This window comes from Mya arenaria, chromosome 1, assembly GCF_026914265.1.
Source record: "Mya arenaria isolate MELC-2E11 chromosome 1, ASM2691426v1".
NCBI lineage: Eukaryota > Metazoa > Mollusca > Bivalvia > Myida > Myidae > Mya > Mya arenaria.
This window is the reverse complement of record NC_069122.1, coordinates 42,812,042-42,837,248: the sequence shown is the minus strand read 5'-3', so window position 1 is coordinate 42,837,248 and position 25,207 is coordinate 42,812,042. Positions and strand designations below refer to the sequence as shown.

Genomic DNA, 25,207 nt, shown 5'->3' with positions numbered 1-25,207 from the left:
TGCCATAATTTTATCATATGGTACCTTTCCAGCAATATTTTTTATTTCCTATAATTTGTACTTCATTTGTTATTTCAGGTATGATATATAGTTAGTCATCTGTAAAAACAGAGTAACTGTTATACCAATATAAACGCTGTAAGCGAGTGGCTTAAAATTTAGGAGACATAATCTTTGGTGTTAACATCCCTAAAATTGAACAAAATTATTTTTAATGCCCTATTCCCCGTCCCAAATAAGCGAGCAAACCTCGGTGTTAAACAGTGTTTAACCTATGTTAAACACGATGGTATTGGTACCAGGTTTAAGCGGGTCTTTTAGCTTACCAAGAGCCATATCACGATGAAAAAACCCCGCATATTTGACTCCCTTTAAGATCAAAGAAAACAAACTTTTAACCCATTGATAGATGAAAAATAACTTTTAGAAGCGAGCTTTAAAATTAAAAGCAACAACAAACCATTCTTTTCCTTAAAAGCGAGTTTTAATACTCACTTTTACCTACATACTTGTAAGTAAGCAAAACGTGAGCAGAAGTTATGAATAAAACATACCTTTCTTAAAGAAGCAGTTAATTTATGAATAAGTTGGTTTTGTTGTCTTTCAATTACGACCGAAGAAAGTATTGGTTGTTCCAAACAAAAACAAAACATAAAAACCATGCCTTCAATAAGTTTTTACTAAAAATGTGAAAAGCTACAGAAACAAGCTCAGTAGCCAAAAGTTAAAAAATGTACTTTAGTCATTATCTCAAAAGTGTGTTGTTATTTAATATGACAATGCTCACGGATGACATATTAATTAGTTATTAAATGCTTTAAAAATGAACATGCTTAATCATGACATTGTGTTGGTCCATAAATTTGGCCATTCACTGGTATATGGGTAAAAATAGTACCGATCTCATTATATGTTGCCGTATTCGAACTCGAAGCACAAAAACATGACTTATTCACAAAGCCTTTTTCATAAATGCTTTTGCATATGTTCAAATATCGAAAGCCGCGCACTACGAGGCCGATGAAATAATTTTTCATTAAATCAGACAACCGCGTTAGCCGTTCGGCACAGACCGGTCGGTTACCGAAAATTTCCACTTTTTCTTAATTTTTTTTAACATTATCAAAAAATGGTTCATCAGTGAAATAAAAAGTTAAAATTTTAAATAAACCCTAAATCGCCCAGGGAGAGAACATTATCGAAAGGTCGTAGTGCATTCTCTGATCTATGTCAACCAATGAAACACCCGGATTTTATTATATATATTACCTAAAATCGGTCTTGTCTGATTAGTTACTTTAGAAGATCCCCTAATATGGCTTAGTGTTCAACCGATTTCATAAAACCAAACATGGTGTCCTCAAATAAGGGCATATTTTTGACAGCTATCGCTCTTCTTGAGTACATAGGAACAGATGCTACGAGAAAAAATAGAAATTGTACTGTTTTGCATTTGTTGACTTTGATGAAAAGCCTACTTGTTGTTCGTGATAATTAAAATATCACACTATCTTAGATCATTTCCTAACAAATATATTTCTTAATGATGTTATTCTGATCTTGTGTCTTTTTCATAAATAATACTTATAAAGGGAAGGAAATCAACACTAAAGAATGTTTGAATTCTCTAAAAGTCAGCATAGCAAAAATACACGCTTTAAAAAGCGGGTGTAATTTGAATCTGATTATAGTGTCTTCCTTCTGCGAAAAACTCACTAATTATGAAAAGACGCATTTTTTTTAAATCATCCAATTTAAAAGACTCACTTCTGTGTCTGAAAACTCATTTTTTAGAGTAAAAACCCCGCTTCAGGGACATATAGTCTCACTTCAATTGTAAAAGGCATGCTTTTTGCTCACTTTTGTCGAAAAGATATCTACTTAAGCCTACTTGTTTTGTGCATAAAACTCACATATGCTGTTGAAAACCTCCGCTAAAAACTAACATATTTAAACAAAAAAACAAACAAAAAAACCCGCGTAAAACACATTTTATAGAAATAAAAAAAAACTAACACAAACGCGTTTAAGTGGGTTAAAGCCCATTTTTCATTTGGGAAGAGAATACTGTCATGGATTCTTAATTGCCAATTTATTGTACTAAATAAGATTTGTAATGAGATATGTAATCGACTTCAATAAGTCCATGATTGTTGTGGAATGTTTCGTTTCAGATTAAAGGCAATGTTTCGTATTTAGTTTAATGCACAATTCAGGTGTTACGAAACAAAATTGTCGTTAGCTGATGAAAAATAATACATCAAAGCAAACCAATAACATATCCGATAAATTTATAATAAGAAGCAATGTGTTTCAATTATATGAAAGCTTTTAGAGAAGCGTGTAGCACAAGGACTTAAGCATGAGTTCCGTATAAAAGGATTGTTTTTCTCTTCGTGAATACATTTTGTAATTATCGCAACATAAATAAGAAAAACAGTACAACATTTGTTCATAAATTTGAAGAAAAATGATGAAAGTTATTTATTTTGCGATATTCCTTTTATGCATGAACAGTTGCTATGGGAACGAGGCTAACACTACATTGCGGTTACTCGGGTTGCTGCCAATGAGCGGTCAAGGATGGGTCGGGGGTGGGGCGGTGCTTCTTCCGGTCAAGATGGCGCTCCGTGACATCAACAATGATCCTCGGATCTTACCCGGATACAATCTAACGTACACTTACATAGACTCGATGGTGAGTGTTATTTAATGATTCAACTCTGAAACTTAGGAAGACAATTAATTTCATTTAAGGATTGATCGCATTTTCGTGCGTTTATGCTGTATTACGCAGTAGGACACGCGAGCAAATTCCATGAAGCGTGCTAGCGCTTCTTGGTCAATTGCTCGCATGCCCTATTGCGTTTCAAATCGATAAAATCAAGAATATTTGGCACATATAATAAAATAAATCAATCAAAGAAATGGATACAAATCGTTACATGATAACGCATGGATTCGAACTTATGGCCTCACGGACTCAGTTTTGAAAATAAACGTCATATTTACCTGGTGAAAGAAGTGTTTTTTTGCATCATAGTTTACAACTTTTCGTTAAAAGACCTATAAAATAATAAATGTTTGTCTCTTTTAAGATTCGAAATACTATATTTTTTATTCAAAATGCAAGAAGCAATATCCAAAGAAAGAAATACAACCGGCCGTTAAGTCAGTATGCTTTATTGTTTTATCAACGTTAGCCCAAAAAGGCACGTGCACTTCTAGGGGTGGCTGTATCTCAATAAATTAAAATCTCCTTATTCTAAACATACATTGATAAAGTAGAGGTACGTTGATTGAGAAGTAATTGTACCAAGTTCCATGAAAATCGGCCAGCTTTCATTTTTCCGGACAAACAATTTCATGTACCATGAGATAAGTATGCCAGCGTATAGGATTTTATTAAAGAACTATCTTCTTGATAATAAGTATAAAACTTAACTCATCAGTCTTCTAGACACAATTATTCAACAAATCATTACACTTAAAGGTAATAACATTTAGAAATAGAATGGTTGACCTTTCAAAATACACTCCACAAACTCACCATAGCCGTCTTAATGAATTCGAAAATAAATACAATAAATTATTCTTATATGAATCGTTATACAACAATCCGGACGATATAATTTTCGTTAATATTACCGTAGTTAAAGGCAAGTTGAATTATGATTCAGAAAAAAAAACAAAGGTAGTTGTTTTTAATAGGGAAAAATATTGAAAAATTAAATCCTGAAAATATAGACATTGTTAGGATTTCATTTATTCAGTTAAGATGGACGGAACCTGAATACTTTAAACTTTAGATACTAAAATTTTAATGAGGAGGTGAAATTTTATAAAGATTAATAAACATAAAACTTTAAAGACGAGGATCATAATAACCAATATAAAATGCTATTGACTTTGACTATAACGTGTATTCTAATAAGCCTAAAACAATTTGGGGGCATTTTTATGAAAACAAAAACACTACAAGAGTGTTTTAATGATTTAAGAAGAACAAGTCCTTGACTTGATGGTATTACGGTAGAGTTTTATCAAACGTTCTGACATAACATTTTAGACTTAATTGGATTATCATTTGATAAAAAGTATGAATAATCAAAATCAAAGTTAAAATGTTTGCATACATATAGAAAAGGTGACGATAATATATTAACAACTTGTGACCTATTTCCCCATTGGAATATGTGTATAAAGTATAAGCAAATATTTTAAGAAAAAGGTTTTCATACCTTTAAATTAAGCAATATAAGTGCACATCAACAACCCGCATTGAAAATAGAATATATTTTTTAACATTACGAATAAACTTGCTCCAAAAGTTGTAAATCTAGTTGCTGACAATGTCATAACGCCTGATAATGAAGACAATAAACTTTACGATTTTGTAATTTCTTTGGAGTTGAAATTGACATACAATTAAGCGTAAAACAGTTATTGGGAACACACTAGAGGTTTTGAATTTTTGGATATAATCATTTGTCGCGGGGTCAATTTGCCTGCTCTATATGTTTGTGTTAGTGTCATATGTCTAAATGTATGTTTATCCAGTACACATACCTCCCAAGTCCATCTTTCTTGTGATAATCCATGTTCCTATTCTTTCATTCCTTTCAGGCATTTATCATCCACTAATTCATATACTAATTTCACGTTCATTTTCGCTTTCACTTTCTATATTTACTAAAGTAGTTCGCCTCGTGCACAGCTGGTGGCGGTATTTTCCTCGTGCACATCGCACTCATATTTTGTCGATGGAGACGTAAACATCGTTTGATAAATTTGGAAACTTAATTGTTTTATTTCTTCATAAAGGTGTATTTGGATAATTCCAGTCGCCCTGAGAGACGAACCATTTTCATTCGCGACACATATACAATGCAACTACATGAATTTACTATGTTGGGAAGAATTGTATCCTATTCAATATTAATTTCAATGTATAAAACAAAAAATGTTCTGTTATTATTATTTATGGATTCAGTTTAAACACCACCAAGTATTCAAACAAAACACCCAAAGCTACTACAGGATAAGGAAATAAATCATATAGGGAAATACATTAATAGGAATAGTTAAATAAAGGTACTCTAATAAAGAACTATTAAAGAACTAAATTTATTCCATCCTACCTTACATAAACGATATTTCGTCGAATTCGGTGAACATGTACTGTATTCTTAACACACTCAACAATAAACGGAATTGGATAGCGGAAGTAATTATTTAAAAAAAAGCAATACCTTATTTCTGGAAAGAAACTTCTAGGTCGGATGAATATACCAATATTAAAGTCAATACAAAACTAAAAATAGTTTTACAAAAAAAAGTCGTTTCAGATCATATCCGCCCCCTTGTTGTTTTGCCTTAAATAAGAGTTACAAACACGTTAATTGTTTTTTTTCACTTATAATAAGTACAATATTTTTCGTTACTGTTCAAAAACGGAGAGCACGATGACCTTGAAAATTGGCATTTTAGATATTCATAATATATAAGCAGCAAGTTTTTAGCAATAAGTCTGCAATAAGTTTTACCCGAAATAATAGTTCGCAATCAAGAAGGTTAATTTACTTATTTACGTAAATTGGCAATGTTCTCGATTATACTGATCTTTTCAGCAAAGAATGTGGAGTTCCAAGCTTTTAAAAAGCATTTAATAAAGTTGAATGTCATATTTATTATTTTGACTAAATTTCGTTTTAGTGTTTCCTTTAATGAAGTGAGTGAGGACCCGTTCTTTCATGCTTTTCGATGAACTATGGAGTTTTATCAGTGAAATAACAACAGTGAATTTGATATTTTCACTGCAAAACAAGGAGTTAAAATATCCACTTTCAGAACTACTTTAAAATCCATTGTAATTTCTTCCCCTTTATCAAAACAGAACACTTATCTTTGAACCAGAAAATGTATGCATAACTATTTCAAGAAATGTTCCACCAGCAAAAATAAAGATACATTTGGAAATTAACAATTCTTTATTAGAAAAATAGTTATCACGTTTTTCAAACGTTTCCTTGATCTTGAAGCTAAATGTTCGAACACTTGTTGTTTTCAAACCAAACAAATTACAGACGAACACAACTGTTCGAACATAAATAGAATGTTATATCATCGTTCAAATGTATTTTGAAATGTTTGGCGTTGTAACACGTAATTCACACAATTTACAGATTAACTGATTTTTTTTACCCCACCCACGCCTCAAAATTTGTCAACAACCTAGCGTTTTCCTCATCATTACGTGGAAAACGACCTGTCTTCAAACGAAACAGACTGGTCTTTGACAGTAATATGACTGAATATCCATGTACCATGAAACACATTCTTAAACTAAGAAAATTGTTTAATATCCAATGATTATCCGCAATTGTTTCGCTAACACATTCGACCTTCAATAAATGACGGCGGAGTAAGTTGGTTATGTATTCATGCTCAGCTTAAAATAAAAATGTTCTCGTACATTTTTTGGAAAATAAGTGCACTTAAAAAAACTTCATTGATAACCGTTGATAATATCTTTGCACTAAAAATGATCTCTTGATCTTGTAAATCTACAGATTAGGCACGGTTGTTCTCTTTCGGTTCCACTTATTATTGTCGTTGTAGGCGTTATATAACCCCAAAATCGACTGAAATTCGTGATATATATGCAGGTATTAAAGTACAAGAAAAGTTCATAAAAAGGGTGCACGAAATATGTCTAATGGTATAAGGGTATACCTCTCTAAGAGGTCCTGGGTTCAACCCCCATTAGGGCTAAGTTCTCGTGGTCTCTCAAAATGGATATTCAGCTCTGGTCTATTCCAAGGAAACGGCCTCGATCGTGATTCTAAAATCTGTCAGCTTGCGTAATAATCAGTATATCAATAAGTGTTTTAAGCTGAAAGTAACCGAACTTTCATATCACACTACCAGTTTTCGAAAACATAAATACCCTTGTTCTAGAAATAAGATAGGTTACAAGTCATTTTAAGTTTCAAGAAATTCCGTTTTGTAAACAGCGAGTTAACTTTTTAATTAAATAGTTTGGTTACAAACACTTGAAGGGAGGAGATTTTTTTCACCTCATCAATAGGGGCTGAGGCAATAAATGATATATAAGGCGTTGAGATTACTGTTTCGGCTAATGAGTCCCTTCCCGATTCTTAAAATTAGAAAAGAAAAAAAAACACCGTTTGTACTAAGCTGTGTAATTGTATTTGCAAAATAGTTCAAAAAATATTGGTCTTTTACTTCTCGGAAACAAATATACAAAAGCCGAGTTAAGCGCATAAATGATTTACTCAATACAAACATAGTCCTGCCCTGAATACAATTAAGACTTACAGTCGCTCACGTTGGCTAGCGTTGGTAAATTATTTTGTTTTGAATCCCTGTTTCATTATCTTCAAGTTGGAACCAAATCGCATATTGTTGACGCAATCTTTATTACTGAAAGAAGGGCTAATTTAAATGTCAGTTTCATGACATTAATTCTATCTCAGTAAATAAGAACTTCGTATTCTTTGTTTCATTCTTATACTAATTAAGAACTCTGTGACACCGATCCGTTTATAATCGTTGTCAATAGCTGTTATCTGAAATTCAATTTTTATGGGGTTCTCGAATGCTGACGAGTACACATGACCGCAGACCTGCATTAATAAACTATTCTGAGATTCGATTTAGCTATCATGCTTAAAAAGCACTTGTACATGAATTATAACATATATAATATATATATATATATATATATATATATATATATATATAAATATGTAAACCATAACTGCAGTGACAAATCATTCAAATGAATAGGCACGTGGTCCCATCAAATATGTATTTCCATAACCATTATTTTACCATCTTTTACTGAATTTAACTGTTGGCAACTGTGTTTGTTTCTGTAGTTTTTCATATAAATATCACTTTACTTTAAATTTTAACATATTTAATGAATGAATTTACAAAAAAAACTATATCTCAAAAACATTTAAATTATGTATCCAGAGCAGCAGAAATAGTTGAATCGAAAATATGATAAATCTTAAATAATGAGTGTCATTCCCATATCTAAATAATCAATATAAAATAAAAACAAATAAAAAAATGTTCTCTACCACGGGAAGCACATTTATGTAAGGAAATTAATCTTTTGATATTTCTTTTTTTGCAACTTAGAGAAACAAAAAAACATTTGTAGAAAGCATTTTGCTTTGGTAATTGTCTTTAAGCAACTATATAGGGGATCAATAGGAGGGTTTTTCCATATTTATTTATTTTAAAATGTTTTTGACAATTATTATGTTGTCCTCCTACTTGAGTCATGGACAGATCGGGCTGTTCTTTTTGCATTACCATTTCAAATAAACAGGCAAAACAAATAGCGCTGTTATACTTTTTTATCTTTGTTGCATCGTGAAAAACTAATAGTGCTTGAAGTATTACAAATAGGAAACCATTATGACAATTACATAAGGAATAAGCTTATTGATTTTGTTTATAACATATTCCTTAATGTCACATTAACACTACCTGCCTGTATTCGCAAGAATTATATACATACAAGGAGAAGTTCGCTATTATTTTCAATCATGCATATTTAGTTTATGCAATGACATTGACATCAATAAAATAACTGTACACAACGTTATGACAACTAAGCTATGTATAGAAATAATAAATCCAATCGGTCCTCAGTGTTATAGGTGAGCGGATCGGAGGAGTGGGGTGATGTTTTGAATATAGAATTTGAATTGGAAAGGTAACCAATACAAATATTTCAGTAGGATAGGTATCTTGGTCAATATAAGGTGTTCGGTTACGGCACTCGAGTTGAATCGTTGATCTTTTAAGCTGTTTTAAACTTGATAACTTAAGATGGTTTTTGGGGGTTTACTGGGCCATAGATATTAGTTCGGCTATAAACGAATTCAAAACGTAATTAAGTTTGGTTATGATTTTGCCTAGTTATCGCCTCTCAAACAGGGAGTTGACAATAGCTAGATAAGCTAGACATGTCCTTATCTGTAGTGTAAAGTAATACATATTGATACTACCATTACTTTGATTTAGCACTACTAACAGTTCCCCCCATGCTAGAAAAAACCTAGGTGTTTTTTTGCCTTAATTGTTTTTGCCTTAAAAGAGATGACCTTGACCTTATGGGTGTGGTATTATCACGCACTCAGTCCTGTGGTCGGACCGAGCATTACATGTATCAAAATGTTGTCTTCCCTACAAACGAGCAATGAACTAGAAGCATTTTAACTCATGTTAGATGAACACGAATGTATTGGTCTGTATCCTGTCCATAAGAATATAACTATTTATATATATATTTAGCAAACCTCGCATATTTAAGTAATAAGCTATTATTTCATTATTTCAGTGCAGCGAGGGTGTATCCGTGTATCGGATGTTGCGGGAGCTTCAAGCGGGTCTGCCATATCATATGGTGCTCGGAGATGGCTGCTCAACGTGCTCCGCGGCCACCGCACAAGTTTCATATCTCTGGAACCTTACTCAGGTAAGGTCATATATAACTAATTATTTATTGAAGCTTACCCAACTCAGGCCATATATTGCTAAATCGTTCTAGCATCCTTCTCAAGAAAGGTCATGTATGGAACCATATATTGCTTATTCCTTCTGAAACCGCAATTAGTTAAGACCATATATTAATAATTCCCTCAGCTTAGGCCATATCTAGCTTATCCATTCTTAAATCCTACCCAAGCGAGATAATATTTGACGAATTTCATCAGGAATCCTATTCAGATGAGGCCATAAATTAATTATTCCTTTTGAAACCTTACTCAGGTTTGGCAATATATAACTTATCCCTGCTGGTACGTACTAAGATATAGGCTTATAAAATTAAACCTTTCTGGAACCTTTCCTAGGTTCGGCCATGTTTTACTATTTCTTCTGGAACCTTCATCAGTGAAAGCCTTATATAACTTACTCAATCTGGAATTTTACTCATTAAATGCCTTATATAACTTACTCCATCTGGAACTTTACTCAGTGAAGGCCTTATATAACTAACTCCATCTGGAACTATACTCAGTGAAGGCCTTATATAACTTACTCCATCTGGAACTATACTCAGTGAAAGCCTTATATAACTTACTCCATCTGGAACTATACTCAGTTAAGGCTTTATATAACTTACTCCATCTGGAACTTTACTCAGTGAAGGCCTTATATAACTTACTCCATCTGGAACTTTACTCAGTGAAAGCCTTATATAACTTACTCCATCTGGAACTATACTCAGTGAAAGCCTTATATAACTTACTCCATCTGGAACTATACTCAGTGAAAGCCTTATTTAACTTACTCCATCTGGAACTATACTCAGTTAAGGCTTTATATAACTTACTCCATCTGGAACTTTACTCAGTTAAGGCCTTACATAACTTACTCCATCTGGAACTTTACTCAGTGAAAGCCTTATACAACTTACTCCATCTGAAACTTTACTCAGTGAAAGCCTTATATAACTTACTCCATCTGAAACTTTACTCAGTGAAAGCCTTATATAACTTACTCCATCTGGAACTTTACTCAGTGAAAGCCTTATATAACTTACTCCATCTGGAACTTTACTCAGTGAAGGCCTTATATAACTTACTCCATCTGGAACTATACTCAGTTAAGGCTTTATATAACTTACTCCATCTGGAACTTTACTCAGTGAAAGCCTTATATAACTTACTCCATCTGGAACTTTACTCAGTGAAAGCCTTATATAACTTACTCCATCTGGAACTTTACTCAGTGAAGGCCATATATAACTTACTCCATCTGGAACTTTACTCAGTGAAGGCCTTATATAACTTACTCTATCTGAATCAGTTCATTCACATTTATTAACTTTCGTCAGGTCAATGTACAAATTCTGCACCTCGTACATCAGAGCGATGGTGCTATACATATAACAGATTGAATTAATCATTTTCAATCCTCTGATGAATGAGACTGGTGAAGGAGAAATTAAAGCCACTGCTAACGCCTTATATTAATAATAACACTACTTAATAAAAATAAATAAAAATAAATCAATAAATGCGCTCACCGATACAATGTTTATACAAAAAATCACAGGTACTGTTTCAAATAAATAAAAAAAATGTTTATTAGGTTTTGCAAATTCCAGTGCTTAGTTTAATTCACCAGGAAGACTTCATTTTGAAGGATATTAACGCATGGTCTGTTATTATCCCTATAAATATTACAATATACACCTTCACAATTGTAATATGAACATAGCTTTTCCAACTTATAATTTACCAGATATTTATTTCAAACTATGTTATGTTTTGAAGCTGACCTGAGTGCATAGTATTCATCATTTGAAATTATTATACTTCACGTGAGGTGACCCTGTTAAATTCTCACATACTCATCATTGGCAATTTCATACTTCCACACACTGACAGAACGATTTTGATTAGTTGACATGATAGTGTCACCTATGCACCAGTCAATTGTTACCACGGCCCCCAAGGTCCGGGGGTATACCAGGGATAGCCGGGAAAATGGACCGAGTTTTTACCTTCCTGGTGGCCCCGCAGTGCCGGGTGAATGCGGTGGTTTCGTATTCGCGCCAAATATAGCGGGGAATGTGCCTTACTTAGGGTCCCTGGGGTGCGGGGGCATTTGGCGGGGATTTTACTATCAATTCGTCCCCGGGCTTGGCTGGACCGAAAGTCAAATTCCCCGCTATTCTCCGGACCTGGAGGGGCCGTGGTTACAATTGACTGGTGCATTAGCACTCGCGTCTAAAAGTATACCTTTTTAGTTTCCAAAGTCTGAGGTGGAAAGAGCTTGTTAAAATGTGTTGTAAATCTGTAACTTCCATTTTGCAAGTATGGACATATTTCAAATAGCTTTTATGACTTTGTGAGCGCATTTAAGACAGATGCGAAGATTTTTCATCAATAATACAGTGCAAACAAATGAAGAAAGCTCAGTAGCCAAACATTGTGATTAAGGCACAGAGCCATAACCTTACCACCACTAAACGAGAAACACAAACATACAATATATGCCAAATACAAACACCAAATCAGATCGTAAACATATAACCAAATGTAGGGGTTACCGCCTTGAAACGGTCAGTAAAACAGTTAACTAGGGTTACAAAACTTAATGAACAACCGCCCTTCAAACCTTTCCATTTTAGTTATCATACGGCTCCTCCTCGCCCATCCTATCGGACCGGAAACGGTTCCCCAAGTTCTTTCGGATAGCGACCCCGGACCAGATGGTGAACGAGGCGAGGATCCAACTGATGCGGGAATTTAATTGGAAGAAGGTCGCCACAATCCATCAAGCGCTTGAGTTCTTCTCCGTGGTATGTACCGTGTCTATAATATATGGCATACATCGTGCTGATGGCTTATCATTTAAACTGACTCCAATTTGTATTGTCACTTCCTATCAATCAATGGAAAGACTCGCTGTGGTAATGCGGACATTGTGCTAATTCAAGTTTTATTATATGATTGATCTCTTGTGTAAACATCAAATTAAACATACAAATAAGCAATCACACAAAAGAACAAATGGGATGGACAACAAGTTATAGCATCATTCGTTTGAGCACTTTCCATACATCTTGGAAATGAAGACATTGGATGTCAAAAAAAAAAATAAAAAAAAAAATATAAAAGAAACCTGGTTGTAATGGGAACGATAGTCAAGATCTGTTTTGGAAAACTGACAACATATCCACATGCCCACAATAACTCATACACAAGATAACGGATATTTTAACCTGATTTGAATGTATTGGTAGTCTCGCGTGACATAATGTCAATCAAACAATCAAGTTACAGCCTTTTTGATAAATCGTGTTACTAACGCTTTCCGAAATCGGGACTTTAGACAATACAAGACAATATTTGAGCATATACCAACATTTTTGAAAGTACCACCCATCACCTACTTATTTTTAACACGCCTAATTAGTTCCAACACTTTATTTCGTAATCATAAAACTAACCGTAAAAAGTACATTTTACAAACTATGAACAAGTCTTTTTAAATGTATACTTTCTAGGAATAATGCTCAACTTCCGTCTAGACTTAAATACAAAAAGGCCGGTTATACTGTCATAAAGCCGATATAAACCGAGTTACATACCACTTATTCGCTATAAAGAGCATAATGATTTGGCAATAACGAGTATCATCGATGTTTCGAAGGCCGTAATAATCATGCAATTAAACCATCTAACTCTCATGCAATCGCAGCTAGAGTCTGATTTAGAAAATTTCAGACAACAACTGCCAGATTGCATTAAGTGTTTTGATAGTTTTAGGATGAAGCGGTTAGAGCATTCACTCTGGCTAGAATTGAGGCCTTTGCTCCAACCATTCACTGTCTTATTTCGAAATAATAGGTATGCTTAGCAAGAAACAACAACAATTATTTCTATGTACTTATGAAACTATCCTTTTGTTAATCCCCCGCCACGGAGTGGGGAGGGGGTTATAGGAATGCACTTTGTCCTAACTTACTAATGCATTGATGGTCTACCATATTACTTGGTACAAATGTTGTCCCCATTAAGACGATGTGCAGTGATCTAGACGCGAGTCCAATCCTAGAAGGTCAAGGACGCATGAGACATTTAAAGGTCATAGTACATATGCTCGTGTCCGCGCTATAACTTACTTATGCATTAATGGATTACCATATAACTTAATACAAATGTCGTCCTTATTGAGACGATGTGCAGTGACCTTGACCCGGGTACCTCAAAGGTCAAGGTCACCCGATAAAATTAAAGGTCAGAGTACACATGCTCGTGTCCGCGCAATAACTTAATTATGAATTGATGGATTACCATATTACTTGGTACAAATGCTGTCCCCATTGGGACGATATGCAGTGACATTTACCCGGGTCCATGCCTCAAAGGTCAAGGTCACACGAGACATTTAAAGGTCAGATTACCCATGCCCATGTCCGCGCTAAAACTTACTTATGCATTGATGGATTACCATATAACTTGGTACAAATGTCGTCCTCATTGAGATAATGTGCAGTGACATGACCGGGTCCATACCTCAAAAGTCAAGGTCACCCGAGACATTTAAAGGTCAGAGTACACATGCTCGTGTCCGCGCTATAAGTTAATTATGCATTGATGGATTACCATATTACTTGGTTCAAATGTTGTTCCCATTGAGACGATGTGCAGTGACCTTGACCCGGGTCCATACCTCAAAGGTCAAGGTCACACGAGACATTTTAAGGTCAGAGTACACATGCCCATGCCCGCGCTAAAACTTATTATGCATTGATTGATTACCATATAACTTGGTACAAATGTTGTCCTCATTGGGACGAAGTGCAGTGACCTTGACCCAGGTCCATACCTCGATGGTCAAGGTCACAACTGACATTTATAGGTCATAGTACACATGCTCGTGTCCGCGCTATAGCTTACTTATGCATTGATTGATAACCATATAACTTGGTACCAATGTTGTCTTCATTGAGTGACCCACTATTTGGAACCTTTTGTTGTGACAACATAATCAGTCCACTCACGTCCAGGCAGGAATGATCGACCATGTATATACAAACTTCAAGGCAAACTCTGGAGTGATTCCCTTGGCTTATACAGACCACTTTTTGACATGGATTGTGCTACCACAGTGAATTATTGTAATTGGTCAATAATAGTTCCAATATTTGCAATATCACAACATAATTTAGCAGTGTAGACATATCAATTCTTACTGGATTTATTGACTTTATACATTTATGTACTTTTAGCAACAATCACTGAATTTGATCCAAGAACTCGAACCAATTGTAATTTGTGCCAGTAATCCATCATGAAGTTTCGGGTCCATATTATGACAATGCTAAATAGAGGATAAGATATACATGTTAATTGAAAGTGTTAAACAAGTTGCACAGATTGATATTTCATCGATGTTATAAATCAAGGACTCATTTTCCTTCTTTCATTAGCCAAAATAACCTTGACATTGATCTTACCTACACTACACACAATATGAATAACTAACAAATATCCTTTTATAATATGTTCATTCGTATATCCAAGAATATTTAGGTTACCGATCAAACAACTTGTATTTCGTATATTCCCACTCTTGACCAGTGGTTGTGTATGATTTTGATCGGATTCAACGTACCAGTCAGGTTGTGAGAAAAACAACATATACTAAAAAACAACGGCTGGGGAAATAGCCGTCCTTTGGACTGCCTTGTTGAAAATTATGATTATGATGATATATTTTAGGTTCAAGTTCAAAATAAGAAGTTCAATAGTAGACATAGTGTTATGAAAAGAAATAACACCTGGTAGATACTTTAATAAAAAGTAACATTTTCTCATGATGAGAACACGAAAGAGTTAATCGTCCGCACTAGACGGTACTAATCTGTACTTCAATGACGGAATGGGTTTGGATGAGTGCCCCTGTGTTTTGAAAATGCTGCGCGAAAATGCTTCACAACCAAAAAAAATTAGGAACAACTGTGCGTTAATATTGCATGGTGGAAAAAGGATGCATTTACTGCATACTCCTTAAAAGGATCTCGTCTACCAACTTTAACGGTCTTTTTTTCCTTTGACCTAGGTCACGGACGACTTCTTTCATAGAGCTTCGGACCTGAATGCCACCATAATTACCCAAGAGATTTTTGTGCACGATCCCAAGTCTAGGGTCGAGAACCTGAAGGTCAGTAATAATGAGTAGTCATTCGTCTTTCTCGATTGCATTTAACAGGTCTGGAGTAAAGAAGATCAGTAACAAATAGTTACCATTGTACATTTTTGGCAACGTTAAACAGTTCTAGGGAAGATAACCTTAGGTCAGTTATAATTGTATTTTCTAGTAAAAACTAGATATTACTGATTGTAGTGTTTAAGTTTCTTATATCTTTCACAAATTAATCATTGTTCAATAACTTTAATTAAGTCAAGAAACGCAGTCGAAAATCAAGTGGACACCGGATGGAACAAATAGGTATCAATACAAAAACTCCTATAATGACGCTTTTCACAAATTTTGAAGCAGGTTTGGTTTGGCAGGTAATCGTGTCAAAGAAACAATAAACACTATTACACATGGATATAGATTTTAGCAGAAGTACTCTTATCCTGGTTTAAAAAGCAAATACAGTGTAACGAAAATAGGTCAGGTAAATCAATTATATGGATAACACCGACATGAAAGTAAATGTACGAACATTGCATGATAAAAATCGTTAGAAAGTAAGGACGATTGCCGAACAACAGCTAATCAAAACCTATTATTTTTAACAAACGAATATGAAACTGTACGCTTTCTATTATGTACTGCTGTTTGGAATACAAACATATATTGTAGCATTCTACATTATATAGATATCCTCTTTATATTGACAGAAACGTGATGCCAGGATTATCATGACAGCGATGTATGAGGACAGAGCGAGAGCAGTGCTGTGTGCCGTAAGAATATTATACAATTATGTCGTAAATAGCAGTTCCTGAAAAAGGTCTTACCATTTCTGCATAAAAAAATGTTTAGTTACAACAGTCGAACTACAGAATACAGATTTAAAAATATTACATTTTCAAGGTTGCATCACTGCGTTATCAAGGTTGCATCATTGTATCATTAAGGATTCATCATTGCATCATCAAGATTTCATCATTGCATCATCAAGGTGGCACCACTGCATCATCAATATGGCATCATTGCATCACCAAGATTTCATCATTGCATCACCAAGATTTCATCATTGCATCACCAAGTTTGCACCACTGCATCATCAAGGTGGCATCACTGCATCATCAAGATTTCATCATTGCATTAGCAAGTTTGCACCACTGCATCATAAAGTTGGCATCACTGCATAATCAAGGTGGCATCACTACATCATCACGATGGCATCATTGCATCACCAAGGTGGCATCACTGCATCACCAAGGTGGCATCATTGCATCACCAAGGTGGCATCACTGCATCATCAAGGTGGCATCACTGCATCATCAAGATGGCATCATTGCATCACCAAGTTTGCACCACTGCATCACCAAGGTGGCATCACTGCATCATCAAGGTGGCATCATTGCATCACAAAGGTGGCATCATTGCATCGTCAAGATGGCATCATTGCATTACCAAGGTGGCATCACTGCATCATCAAGGTGGCACCATTGCATCACCAAGGTGGCATCACTGCTTCATCAAGATGGCATCATTGCATCACCAAGTTTGCACCACTGCATCATCAAGGTTGCATCATTGGGCAATTACCATACTGTCTAATAAAAAGTTGGAGGCTTTTGAAATAAACGGTGTAAATACCTTCAAGGGTGATTGGCGTGTCTGAAATCAAGTTGTAAAATTGATATTCGTAAAAAAGAAATTTCTGAGAAAATAAAAGTAATTGCATTTTGCTCTCAAAAACCGACACCCACACTGGCTGCTTTTTCTTCTTACAGGTTATGTATTTCGTTTCGTGATGGTTTATCTAGAATAACATGAACTGTTTTTCATAATTGTGTATTTGCACCGTTTTACAAGATTTCTTTCTAGAACTATGCGTTGATTTATTAATTTTTCGTAACTTTACCAAAGAGGATGTGATTTTAAGTACAATGCATTTAAAATGTATAGAAAATACTTATGTTTGTATACTTTAGTATGTGAATTGCCCGCAGTCACGGGACGCAAGTCTGTCAAATTCAACACTTTCTTCCAATATGAAAAAAAAACACCATCAATATCTCAACATCTCAGTAATACGTACAATATTTCGCATAACAATCGATGAATCACACTGTATGTATTTATTAAATCGAGATGAAGTACAGCCAATTACCGTGAAAAGGATTTTTGTTGTAGATAGATAGATATATATTTATTATGATATATGGTCTCCGGCCCAATCATTTCTACAAGAAATACATATATCATTCCAACAGGTATACCTGGCCATTCAAATTCAAACTTAAGCATGACAATATTAGACAAACATACACATATCTAGCAGAACAAGGTTGTAATAAATTTAGGTATTAGCTATAGTTAACTTAATAATTGTATAGATAGTGTACGAGTATTATCAGGTGCGTATACCATTATATGTAAAATATTCATTTCGCAAATTAAAAGCATGGTGTACAATTAAGCTGTATTGTTTATAATCAATTCATTCTCACATGACAACAGATTGTAGAATGTTTGTAAGGTTGGATAGTCGTAATACAAACTTGGTATGTACTTCACGCGTGTACGTGAATACAATGGACAAACAAGTAGGAAATGAAATTAGTCTTCTACAATACATTCATAATATAGACAATAGCGATATTCCTTATCGATTCCATAATGCCTTCCTTTTTCTATCATGAGATTATGACATGAACTCCTAAATCTTGCAAAACAGCTTCTATTTTTTTAATATCTATAACTGTTACATAGACATATTTTTCTACTTCATAGTTATTTTTAAAGTTAGCATAATGAAACAATTTTCTATTTGAGAAAACTTTTTCCCTCCAATTTTGTACATACTGATCCTTAAGCCTTTGAACATATTTATACAAAAAAGTTTTTTATTACCCACACTCTGTCGCTCCCACACATATCCAAAACCATTTACATACAAATTATTCTTTACATTCGACACCCAAGAGTCAAAGCCTTAAAAGCATATCATAACATTTCTTAACATACCTATCATTCTTCAAACTCAAAATTCTTATCCAATATTTCATACAGCGCCTTGCATACATTATATACATAGGAAATCTTCCTAGATCAGCTAATACTGCATCGTTACAAGCATTCGGTGACACATTTAGAAATCTCTTACACGCATTAACATGAACAGTTCCAATACATTGTATATTCTTGAGTCCCCATAACTCAGACCCATATAAAATAATAGGACTTATTCTTGCATCAAATACTTTATAATACATTGAATAAGGTACATAGCACTAGTGTTGAAAAGAAATAGCAACTTGATTCAAAACACGTTTCGCCTTGAAAAACAGACTCTGCCATCTTATACAAAGACAGTCTATTCGTAAAAAATACACCGACATATGAAAAACTGTTTAGAACTTCGAAACAATTGTTACCATAAAACCATTTGTAAGAATTCTCCGTTCTGGCCATTTCTTTTTCACAGCAAAATATAACTACTAAAATATTGTATTATTAAATATTTTCTTCCATGCATGATTTTACAAGTTCAATGAATGTATGTAAAATTATCAGTTTTTACAGTAAATAATCCGTTCTATATTTTGTTTATAATTCTGAGAGTAATACGCAGTCGGAAAAAGTAATTAAGTTACTTAACTGCTATAATTCCTCCAATATCTTAATATTTCATTCCGCATTAAAATTTCATCTTGTTTTTGACTAGCTCATTCACCGAAATTGTTAACCTTCGATTAAACTAATTTAATTATTTGCCCATTAAAGGCATACAAGGTAGGTTTGTACGGCGCCAAGATCGTGTGGGTGTTTGCGGGCTGGTTCTCCAGTAGTTTCTGGCTGGTGAAACAGAATGACATTGACTGTACTCCGGAGCAAATGGCCTTAGTTGCAGACGGTGCCTTCTTAACTTCAGCCGTTAATTATAACCCCAGAGAAGAGAGGGGTATTCACGAAATGACCGGTAAATTTATGTTGTTTCTTTATGCATACTATATGTAAATTATGCGTTCATGTTTGTGTTTGTAAATGAGACTGATGTCAGTATGTAATAAGTCAACAATGTGTATTTTACCACATTGTCGTTTTCGACAACCTCAATACTAATAAAATATAGTGTGTGTATACCACGTGATAAATAACGTCATAAATGCTTCGTCTAAAGGCAATATTTTGCTTCAAATGAAGACTTTAAACAAAGATAACTTTACTATTTGTTCACCATTTTAAATCAAACCTAGCGCATTCTACGCCACTTACAGAGCCCTGCCTTCGGTATTTTACCAAATTTTGATTTAGTTTCATAAAACACTTCGACAAACCTTTTCAAAAAAACGCCGCCTGATTGAGCACTGTCAAAACATTATTTTGAAAACTGGTTTGTCGAAGTATTTGAGGAAACTTATCACCTAATCAAGCATTGGTAATAAAACGTGGGGCTCTTTAAGCGGCATAGACTGCACTTGTTTCATTTAAAATGGTGAAGAAAATGTTATCATTGTTTAAGTCTTCATGCGAAGCACATATTGCCTTCCGATGTAGCATTTATGACGTATTTATCACGTGGTATACACACACTGAAAAAGAGGATAAACTCATACATGTTCAACCATATGAGATTCAAAACTAATTCTAATTCTGATTGATTCATTAAATTTCTTATGACACTTGTTTTCTTATTGGTTCAGTCATTTCTGATAAAACATGATTTTTAATTAGTTCAGTTATTTCTTATGGCACTTGATTTTTTTGTAGTTCAGGAACTTTGCATGACACCGTGTTGTTAAGCAATAAATGTCCGCTTGCTCCGGCTTTTGATATTCTATAAGAGGTACCACTTATTTTACAATTATGTGTACTGGTTTGGAAAAGTGCGAGGTGGCCTTGGCAGGAAACGGCGCCTTCTTAAATTCAGCCGTAAATTATAACCAACTAGTCTGGCTCAAATCAGGCTTATATTTTTAATATTTTAATATTGTGCAATGGTTCGGAAAATACAACGTTGGGAGCTCTTAGTATAGTTAAGAGTTTATTAAGTAATTTCTTCGTGAATAAGAAACCTAAGGTAGCGGACGCAGCGAGGCGACCGTGGTTTCCGATCCACGAAGAAATTACCTAATAAACTCTAACCGACTTAATGTTAAAAAAATCAAAAATTAAACGAGCAGTTTTTTCAAGAATTAAAGAAAAGCGCACTTTTTTCAGCGAAACACGACGCCGTTTTTCCCGCAAAAAATGACGTTAAAGACGAATTTTAAATAAATAACGTAAAACATGATAACGAAAAATATATGTGCGTGAACGTTTTCACAAGACGCACTTGAGGTTTAAATTTCTTAGCGGTAAACGAAGAATTGGTGAAACTATCGGTTATTGTAGCTGGAACGCAAAAATATGAGAGACGTCTCGAAATTGACATCAGTGGTATATTTTGAGGAGTCATAGTTTCAAAACTGTTCCGAATATTGAAAATATAAAAACAGTCCCTAATTTGGCATATGCTCTTCTATTCGTATACCAATTTTCAGACAGTAACTCGAAAAAAAATTCATAGTCGAGTTCCACCTTAAGTAACGATTCTTCACAAATAAGAAACTGAACATTTTAAAAATCTAGCGTTACTCATTCATTGTACGAAAAAATGTCTTAACACTAGATCGTTAAATCGTGAAATTGTGAGGTGCAATTAATGAGATCAGTAATAATGACACACCAGGCTTTCTGCTTGCCAAGATCATTTAATAATATAGAAAATGGCTGTCTCAGAGAGAAATCAGTTGCTATTCATCAAGTGAGCACTGAAAATGAAATATCAACAGTGGTGCAAATGTTTACTTTCGGCATTCTCAAGAAATTTTCTTTTTTTAGATTTTGCTTCGAACGTAAAACAGTTTGTATTAAATTGGAAACGCATGCTTAATTTTCGATGATGTCAAGCCATTCCAGAATTAATGTTATGAGAGTTTGGCCAAGCTTTGTGCGCGCATACGTTTGATTTAGTCAAAAAGGCTAAAGTTTTAAAGTAATGATAATCAATTATGTTTCAAAGACCATCTGAAGGCATATAATATATATAAAAAATATTTTGTTCTTACACCAATATTTGCGCATTGAGTTTCCAAGAAACACTTCAAAAATAGGATCACAATTTCCTTAATGATTCTAAATTTATGCTTATTTCTAAAACAATTATCACTATTTAAACATATGCAGTTTTTTCTTTAATTACAACTGTATATGTTTTACTGTTAATATCGCTATGATATTCGTTGTTACAACACCATAACGATGGAAAATGTATAAAATACTATATGACGGTTATTGAACATTGTCGCCTAGTTTGTTTTCTATGTTTTCAAACGATCCATCTCAATATATGCAATTCCGTTCCGTTAGCTACATTTGATTGTTTAATGATGATGGTGATGATGATGATGATGATGATGATGATGATGATGATTTCCAAGTTGCCTTTATAAAATTTAAAGAGTTGAACACAGTCAAATTATCAAACTAGCAACTTGAATATGGTGAATTTGTAGCTTCCTTACTATAAATCCCTTTTTATTTTACTTATGCACATGTTATGTTTAGCGTGTATTCTGCTTTTAAAATATGTAAACTGAATTTTACGAAATGAATACACCATTTAAAAAAAAAAAATTACACTTAACTTTTGTTTTTATTTTCTTAAGATACCTATGCAATACAGACCTTGGACATATTCACATAAAAATACATGTTACCAAATTGCATTTCATATAATACACAAAATGACTTTTCCAGAAGGTTTGACTTTTAATAATAGAAATAATAATATCATTTAACTAATTTTGAGAATATTTAATAATTATCAAGGGATGGGACTCTTTCTCAGCGCCGCATGTTTAATTGTCCGCCCTTCTTTATTTTGGCGCCTTTCTCACTTGTTCTCTAGTTTTAATCCGGTTCGGACGTGTGTTTTCTCCCTCCCTCCCGTCCGATTCTTTTATTTCTTTTTGTCGGACAAGTTCTCAATTTTATCTTTGTTTACATAGTTACCCCTTTTCTTCCCTCTATTATTTATGGTTTGAATATTATATTATGTTTTTCACTTTATTATGCTTTCTGATGTAGTGTATCCTTTCATGGAGGATTTTTGGCTGCTTTTGACAAAACTTTATATCTATGTTAATTTCATTTCCAATCTAGCAGCCCATAATTTCGGCCAAATTAAATTTATATTTTACATTTGTCTTTGTTTTTCTTGAGCGCAATAATTGAAATACCGTATTTATAATATCTGTCATGTGTTTTCGTTCCGGATCGAAAAATCCGACCCGAGGGCACCTGCGTTGCCAAGTAACAAGGCTTGCCGAGTAACCGGCTACGCAGCGTGCCCGAGGGTCGGATTTTTCGATCCGGAATGGACACACATGATAGATATTTTTTCTAGCATACCTTAAATTACACTTTTTTTGTGAAAAATGCATAGAAAAGCGCAGTTTTGTAAATTTCACCAAAAAGCACGTGCGATGATGTTAGCTGACGACATGACGCGCATTAATATTTATTCACTGCATACGTCAAGAAGTTCCTTTAGTATCACGTCTTTTAAGGGTTATTTTGTTTTGTTTTGAAGGTGTGTTTTTGTAAAGTTAATAGTTATGGAACTCATCTATTGATATCTCATAATTATGGTTACATTAAATGTAAAATAAAAGAACTGAAAAGTATTACGTCACAGCGCGTGACTCATCTGGCATGGGGGGATGCCAGATGGGATTTTCCAGCACGGCTGACGTCACCGGTGTGCTAGAATACTGCTGATTACCCATACGTCATTTTAAAATTCTTTATATTGTTGCCAAAACAAGGGAAGCGATGCACGACGGTAGTAACAAACAACTAGTAATTGCGTCAAATATATACATAGAGCTTAAAACGCAATTGTCTCCAAAGATATTGAAAGACGTCGCTTTTATAATGTTCGTAATACTTATTCAATTGGTGATGCATTTCACTAAATGCTTGAAAGCCTCTTTTTCATGAGATATTATCGCATTTCTTTGTAAATCACCGAAGCTCTTACAAATTAAAAAAGAACGTCATAAACTATTATAATGAAGCAAAACTGTTAAAACTCTGTCCCTCTCTCTACTTCAATTTTAGGTCACACATTATCCATGTACCTTCAAGAAATGAGTACGCCAGTATGTATATACGCACATCGCGTGATAACGTTCCTTTATGTGTACACACTATCCTGTTTTGTTTATTTATGTCACATGGTTGAATAGATATTAATATAAAACTTGAGTAATTTATTTATGAAAGAAATAAAATATAAATGATAAGCATAATTTGGTGAATGTATTTATATAATATTGGGTATATTGTAAATAATAACTATGTGTCAATTTTTTTTAAACTAGGTGTGGCTAAATTAGTTTTTGGTTCTTGATATTTTATGGACAATCTACAATTTCCATCATGTTAAAACAATATTTAAACCACATGAGCATGTAAACAATATGACTTTGTTGTCACATGATGTAAAACAGGAATATTAAGGAAAAATTGTGTCATTCACCTTCAAAAAACAAATATTTACAGTTTCAGAATTCTTGGACCGCTACTACAACGACCCAGGCTATAATACAGACCTTGATATGTACAAAAGTGTTGTCGGCCAGTCGTACGACCACATCTGGATTGCCGCCTTATCACTCAACTGCACCGAGACTGAATTAACGCGTAGAGGTAATAGAGCAATGTTGAGCAGGACAAGAAGGACACGACATAATTAGTGAACCAATGTTTATACTTATATTCAGATTTTTTTAAGTTATGCTTAGCGTTTCTTTGGTGTGAACTCAAGGCTGATACGGTTTAGAATATAACCTACATTTTCAGCCAATAAAATTGCAGATGGTACTAGGCTTAATCGTTAAGATTTTCAACTTTCGCGGATCCGTCTTCTGCCTCTCATCCAATACACACTCCTTGAGTCAGATGATGCATAGACAATGTGTCAGTCAATGAGGTTGTATTCTTAGTGAACCAATGTTTATACTTATATTCAGATTTTTTTAAGTTATGCTTAGCGTTTCTTTGGTGTAAACTCAAGGCTGATACGGTTTAGAATATAACCTACATTTTCAGCCAATAAAATTGCAGATGGTACTAAGCTTAATCGTTAAGATTTTCAACTTTCGCGGATCCGTCTTCTGCCTCTCATCCGATACACACTCCTTGAGTCAGATGATGCATGGACAATGTGTCAGTCAATGAGGTTGTATTCTTAGTCAGTTAGATTATCTGAAATAAAATACGGTCACTATGCCCATTTTTAAGTTCTTACTTCAGGTCATCTAACTAATACGACAGAAGACAAAATAAGACTATAAGTATCTTCCATGGCCGAGAGTGTAAGATAAGTTCATCCCGACCCGAGCGTAGGGTACTTTGCGGAAACGAGGTATATCGAGTTTCCGCTAAACACCCTGCGCGAGGG

At 34.2% G+C, this 25,207-nt stretch overlaps 1 protein-coding gene across 1 annotated transcript; it reads left to right on the top strand.

The window, feature by feature from the left end:
* The first annotated feature begins 2,509 nt into the window (after positions 1-2,509).
* On the top strand, positions 2,510-24,500 carry LOC128227354 (gamma-aminobutyric acid type B receptor subunit 1-like). The gene is made up of 7 exons (XM_052937802.1): positions 2,510-2,698; positions 9,386-9,523; positions 12,188-12,358; positions 15,628-15,729; positions 16,419-16,484; positions 19,480-19,675; positions 24,307-24,500. The coding sequence occupies exons 1-7, from the start codon at positions 2,510-2,512 to the stop codon at positions 24,498-24,500; spliced, it is 1,056 nt and encodes a 351-aa protein (XP_052793762.1).
* Positions 24,501-25,207: the final 707 nt, after the last annotated feature.

What these genes read in the sequence shown, in the direction of transcription:
- LOC128227354 (XM_052937802.1), top strand. Translation starts at nt 2,510, where the DNA reads ATGAACAGTTGCTATGGGAACGAGGCTAACACTACATTGCGGTTACTC. An exon ending in ACACTTACATAGACTCGATG is followed by an intron (nt 2,699 to 9,385) that starts GTGAGTGTTATT and finishes TCATTATTTCAG; the next exon opens with TGCAGCGAGGGTGTATCCGT. An exon ending in CGCTTGAGTTCTTCTCCGTG is followed by an intron (nt 12,359 to 15,627) that starts GTATGTACCGTG and finishes CCTTTGACCTAG; the next exon opens with GTCACGGACGACTTCTTTCA.